The sequence below is a fragment of the Cibotium barometz genome, chromosome 36, assembly GCF_041138505.1.
Source record: "Cibotium barometz isolate CiBa-2024 chromosome 36, ASM4113850v1, whole genome shotgun sequence".
Taxonomy (NCBI): Eukaryota; Viridiplantae; Streptophyta; class Polypodiopsida; order Cyatheales; family Cibotiaceae; genus Cibotium; species Cibotium barometz.
The window spans coordinates 14,349,379-14,356,242 of NC_141081.1; the positions used below are offsets into that span (position 1 = coordinate 14,349,379).

General features: G+C 39.5%; 1 protein-coding gene across 1 annotated transcript; it reads right to left on the reverse strand.

Moving 5' to 3' along the window:
• Positions 1 to 518: 518 nt before the first annotated feature.
• Positions 519 to 2,857, reverse strand: LOC147617520 (disease resistance protein RUN1-like). The gene is made up of 4 exons (XM_086775456.1): positions 2,760 to 2,857; positions 1,549 to 2,668; positions 1,154 to 1,429; positions 519 to 1,067 (listed from the first exon to the last, which is right to left on the reverse strand). Exons 1-4 carry the CDS (start codon positions 2,795 to 2,797, stop codon positions 519 to 521), a joined length of 1,983 nt encoding a protein of 660 aa, XP_086631582.1. The 5' UTR covers positions 2,798 to 2,857.
• Between the last annotated feature and the right edge of the window lie 4,007 nt (positions 2,858 to 6,864).

Consider the following 6,864-nt stretch of genomic DNA (forward strand, 5'->3'; position numbering starts at 1 on the left):
GAGCTAAAGTATCTTCTAGCATATTTGTGTGATCATTTATAGTCTTCTGAAGATCCATTGGGCTCTTGCCCTAGATTTTGGTTTTGATTTTACCTCGTTCTCCATAGCTTCTCTTCTTCTTCTTTTTTTGGATTATATATTTTGTTTTTTTAAGGGACTTATACAAAATTTTTACATCACACATAGTAAGAAAATGAAGCATTGAAAAACATCAAGCCCTTGTCTGCATCATCATAAGGCTCATGTGCATACATAAGGTGTATTTCAAGGAGTTTTCAATGCATAGTCTCGGAATTCTTCAAGATTTTGAGCAACATCAGGAATTGTAGAGTATACTAGGCATAACACATACATATTTACATCCCATGCATGCTATCAAACATTATTTGCACCATTATTTACACCAATTCAAGATTTCAAAGCAAAGCATAAAAAATGTTAAAAAAAGTAAGAGGTTACGTTTCTTGCATAGGTGAAGGAATAAGGTGGTTTATCCCCCCATATGTGCTTGTTAGAAACTATAGCCAAGAGAATATAGGGAAAATCGTGACCATGCCTTTCTCATCATAGCAAAAGAGTGAGACTCTCTCCTTAAACGAGCACTTGCTGACCGTGAAGGATGTGAGCTTCTTGAGGTTGCCCATTGTCGAAGGAAGCTCTATCAACTGGGAGCATTCACGAAGGTGAAGCGATACCAAATTGCTCAAATCTCCAAAGGATTGTGGAAGTGTGTTCAGAGAAGTCTCTTCCAGCCCTATCTCCTTGAGCGCTGTAAGCTGTCCGATTGCAACTGGCAACTTTGTGATTTTGCTGCATTTGTTCAGGAGGAGTGTGGTGACGGATCGCAAGTGTGTGATGCCCTCTGGAAGTGTCGTGAGCTCCTTGCAATTGCTAAGGTTGAGGTACCTCAAACTTGGACTTGAGCGGCAGACAGAATCTGGGATCCTTTCTAGGTTCACACAGCCTCCAAGGTCTAGCATCTCTAAGCCACTGAGACAGTCGTCGAATTCAGGAAGGTTCTTGAGATTTGGGCACTCACTGAGGTTGAGTTCCTTCAGGCTCTGAAGCTAATAAAAGTCCACAGTTAGTAAATGAAACTTCAACTGCATGAGCAAAAGAAAAATGGGAGCTTGTTAATTAGATGAAGCATCACCTTGGACATGTGATCACTGGAAAAGCTTAGAATCCTGCTTCCCATCAAGTCTAGCACGGCGACATTTTCTAGGCCTAGGTCGAAGGGTAGAGATTCCAGTGGGCAATTGCGCCACTGAAACCATCGGAGTTCTTTGGATATGTGAGCAAAATCGCCCTTGAGAGAACCGTTGCTTAACACTAGCAGTTCCATGACATTCATGCCGGCAAATGACCCTGTGTCCCACTCTTCATCGGTTTTTAGAATGAAGCCCAGCCCCCGCACTGCACACGTCCCCTGCTCGAAGACCATACAAGATTAATTACTCCTCATGAGACATGACCATTACAGCTATCGCATCGCAGAGACTATATTGGGAGAAAAATTAGAGTAATTGGAGGAAAGAAACATCTCACAATTCTGCTTCTTAAGACGAAACGAACATCCTCCTCATTCCACAGGTGGCTGCGCTGCCATCTGTTTGGTTGGTTGTTCTCCACGATCTCTCGCCCCATGTCCCGCAAGTGATCGTGCATCGTGAGCCTTCTGTCATGATCCAGCTTGACCAGAGACTTGAGCCTGAGGTTGTCGAGGCAGAGCCCAGCTGCAAGTGATTCGCCCCAGATTCTCTTAGCTCTGTCTTCGTGCTCTCCCAGGAGAAAGCAGGCTATGTCCAGGAACATCAACTTCTCCTCATTACTGCCCAGGGCATCATAGCTGATTCTCAGGCTCTCCGTCACTTTTCTCCGCGCGGGCAGATTGGCCCGCTGGCTTTGAAGCACCCTCACAGTGTCTTCCCACACGAGCTCATCCTTGCTGTAGAGGTGGGCACCAAGGATTTCCAAGGAAAGTGGAAGGCCTTGGCAAGCGGTGACTACATTCGCCGCCAGATTCTTGAGCTTTGTGGGTGGTTGCGCCCGGAGAAAGGCATGCCAGTTGAAGAGCTGATGGGCGTGAGGGTTGCTGAGCCCTTGCATGAAGAGCCTTTCCTGGGCATCCGCCCAGACGATGATTTGCTCGTCTCGTGTGGTGATCACAATCTGGCTGCCATCGTTGAGGTGGCAATCCACAGGTGGTAGGAGTGCCTCAAGCTGCTCTCGGTCATCCACATCATCGAGAATGATCATGACCTTCAGGCCCTGGAGTCGCTCTTTCATGATGTGCTTCCCACGTGAAATACTGTCAACAGAAACAGCATCCGTCTTCAGCAGACTCCTGATCATGCGCTCTTGAACACCTCGCAGTCCATTGGGATTCTTAGCTTCTGATCTCACGCTCTCCATGAAGCTCTTACATTCGAACTCTCTGTGAATCCCATTGTAAATAGACTTGGCTAGGGTAGTTTTGCCTACACCACCCATCCCAATTATGCCCAATGTGCGAACTCCCTTCTCCATATTGTCGAACTGCATGAGATTTAGAGCCTCTGGCAACTGCTCTCTCACGCCCACCGGGTGCTTGGCTACCTCCAAGAGAGTTCTGTTGAGCACATTGAGAACCTCAGATACAATGAGCTTCACCAGACGGGCCTCGAACCTGTTGTTCCACACGATTACAAACTAGATTAGCATAATTCATGAGGTGTAACGATGCAGCGAATTAGCTATGTTCGGTTTAGACAGCTCACCCATGGGCAGCGTCGGAGAGGGACCACCCAGTAACCATGGACGCTTCATACAGAACGCTCTTCCACTTTTCAATGACAGAGTGGTCGTGCTGAAGACGAAGCTTGGGAAAAAGGGCCTCTATACTCAATTGATTGGCTAGTCACATCTCGACGACTTCTCGAGTACCATCATGTAACACTAGTTCTGTAAATGGACACTTAAGTGTCCTGAAAAGTTCTTGAATTTTTGTGGGCAATCTATTAAGAGTTTTGAAATGCTTAACATTCACAGATGTTCCTCAAGACCCAAAAAATCTTTTAAATTGCACTTTTCTTAGCTTTTGCAAGGCAATATTTTAATTTTCTTAGACACATGCTGATAAAATGCATGATTTTTGCTGTTTTCAAAATAGTAGTAATTTGGACATAACTTTTAGAAGGGACATAGTTTGATCATGAAACTTGGCTTGATGGAAAGCCCATGATATAAACTAAATCTTGGAATCATCAAACGACAATTATTGGATAAATTTTTGACTCGTTAATATTGAAATGATGTTTTTTATATAGGTGGAGCATGAATTTTTTTCCTTCCATATGCAAGCTAATAATGTAAAGCTTGAGGTGCACCCATGTTATATAGGGTAAATACTACTTTGTTTTGAATTTTTCAAAACTTTAGAGCCACTTTTTGGGCCTCTTCTCATACATGGCCTTTTGCATAACCTGTTTTTAATACATAAAATGTCTAATTATGAGCCTAATTTTGATTTTCATCAAAGGGAAAAGCTGTGTAAGTGCATTATTTGTTGTAACTATAGGTTTAGACTACTTGTGCAAGCATAGTTATGATTAATTTTTGATAAAAGATGATCAAATTTTGTATTTTTATTTTTTACAGTTTTTTTAGAACTAGGCGATAAGAACCTACTTAAGTGGAGGCTAAGTTAGTGTCATACACATCAAATTATGCCTTATTTATCTCATCTCAAGCATGAAAACCAATAATCAACATTGTCATTGATAGGGCTACATTATTTTTTAGTGGCGTGATTGAGTTTTGATAATACGCGTTACTTTTGTTGATTTTATGCAACTTTTTTGGAAAAAATTCTAGGAAAGGAAAATGATTTTTTTGGTGAACTTCTACCTCCTTGGACTGATGTATGCTATCAAAATATCTTGGAAAAAATTCTATTGATATCATTGGATTTTTTTTTGAGAGAATGATGCTTGTATATTTGGAAAAATCCTGAAAAATGTTCATTTTCAAGACATATGCTACTTTGTTGCTTATGTACTTCCAAATAAAAGGAAATTTTATATGTTTAGCATTTTTTACATAAGCATAGGGTTATGTTCTACATGCCCAATGAAGCATTTTGGTTTTTAAAACCTACATTAGGAGTTTGATTTTTTTTCGCAACCCCCAAAAAAGGACACTTAAGTGTTCTTTTGGTTTTTAAAGCCTACATTAGGAGTTTGATTTTTTTTCGCAACCCCCAAAACAGGACACGTAAGTGTCCTGTTTTGGTACCAAACTAGCGTAAAATAGTTAATTTGTGAAGTTGTAAAGTTGGTGCCGCGGCCTAAAATTGACGGGTGTCTTACAATTTCAATTGACATCACTCCTTTTCATAAGAAGTAAAATTTTCAAATGACAAGCATTATTTTAAAATGAAAGGCTTTTTTTCAATAAAATTACCATAATATATTAGCAATATTCAAACTCACAAACTTCTTTTCCACAACAAAATTATCACATTGATTAAAACAAAGTCCAAGTATTATCTTAAATTTTTATGCGCAAGGAAAAAAAATTCAATAGCAAAGTAGATAAGATTCAAGCCTACCTATGATAGGAGAGATGATTTGGCCTTGAATAAGAACATCTCCAAGATCGCAATCTCCAACATTGTTGTCGATGGTGAAGACTTGTCCCTTTACCACAAAGATAGAGAGTAGGGGAGTTGAACCCCTTCACCACAGAAAGTGGCTACACCAAGCTCTCTTCGAGAGAAGGGGAGTTGGTTCTCTACCATAACCATGGAAGAGAACCGACTCCCCCCTCCCACACTAGACAGTTAGTACAAAGTAGATAAAAAATCAAACAAAATATAAATATTTAAATTTTTTGATTTAAGATAAAACTTAGGTTTAAACTCTTACCAAGGACCTTGAAGCTTATGATACTAAACTAGTCATCATACACATGAATGAGTGAGCTTAGAAAAAAGTGTACAACACAAGCACCACATGTACATGTTTAAAAGTACTTCCCTTCACAAACACCACATGTACATACTTCCAAGTTCTCTTCATAGATATGCTCGGATAAAATACATGTCGAAGATACTTTTGATACACTTGCAATGTTGTAATATACTTTGTTTCATCACTATGAGATAGCCAATACATATGTGAAACATCATGCAATGTTGCAATATACTTTGCTTCACTACCAAAGGATTACCAATGCAGTCATATGCGTGTGCTATGCACACTAGTAGCTGAAATTGCCCCAAAACTAGTATATGTAGAGTCCTCCAACAAATACATTTATTATGCATGTTCATTTTCTGAAATGTGACAAAATACTTGCTGCCCAACCATCAACTTTTCCCAAAACCAATGAGAAACTCCTTCCCAAATGAATCTTTTTCCAAAATGCAATCTACAACCTGTATAGCCCAACCATCCATGACTTTTTCCCAAAATAAAACCTTTGTCCAAATGCAACCCATAAGCTATACAATCCAGCAACAATGGCAAAAAAGTATACATCATTGTAATGGCATTGCCCGCCTATCTTTGCTTTCCAACCAAGTACTAAAGACATCATTCCAATGAATTTGAGACGCTTCACTTGCATTAAGTGATAACATCATCAAGGCATCAAGCTATACAATCTAGCAACAATGGCAAAAAAGCATACATCATTGTAATGGCATTGCCCGCCTATCTTTGCTTTCCAACCAAGTACTAAAGACATCATTCCAATGAATTTGAGACGCTTCACTTGCATTAAGTGATAACAACATCAAGGTATCAAGGGTTTCCAAGAACAAACCACATCTCATGTTATTTTTAATAGCATTTTGATGAGAGAAGCCTCGTTTTGTGCTGGTCGGAATAATAATGCTTGCTTGCCATAAGTGCATCAACCCTAGATATGTATCCCACCATGTTTTTGTATTGCGGCAAATTTTCCAAGAATCATACATACCCCTATTTCCAGCCACTCTATATAGCATACCCACAAAATCCTCTCATTCACCAACCAAGACACCTTTTGATGTCGATGATTGGACTACCAACATTCAGCTTATTGATAAGCCTTTCCAACCATTCTATGGTCTTTTTTCCCCTATCAATTCAATCTCTAGGATATGTGGAAGGATTAAATAACTTAATTGAGTTGAAGACTCCAAGGTCAAGAAACCTATTATGTAAAGCATACAACACATTTTGTACATATGCTTTTTCAATAGAGATGGATTTAACAAGAGAACCCACTTCTCTTTCAACATCCTCAGGCAACACATTCAAATTAAGCGTTGTCTCCTCATCTTCGCTACCACTTGATGCTCGACTTCTTTTATTTATTTTTAGCTTGTTTTGGGATTGGGATAAACTTTAATGCATGTGTGTGAGTATGCCCATTACCAATCAACATATTTTAGACTCCCTTCCTTTGACATGTCTAGAAACTTAGAAAGATGCTTTGAGTCCACACCAAAATTAGCATCAGAATTTATATATCTCATTGTTAACTTCTCAAATGTCAAATCCAAATATACACCAATCATTGTGACATCAATGTTCTCTCTTTGAAACTCCACATTCAACTTATTCAACTCAATAAGAACATCAGCTAGCAAATGGATTACAAATTGCACTTGAAAGATTGTAGCATAGGCATACCACTTCTTCTCATGCATTCTCCATTGCTCCAAAATAGCAGGCATTGAAGAAACCAACCTCTCCATAACTTGCCTTCTAGACAACCATCGAATGGTATGAATTTGCAACACTTTCAAATCCATAACATGAAAATCATGCATCGATTTTCGCAGCTCAACAAGCCTATTTGTTGACTTTCCCAACCATGCATACACCTTATTTG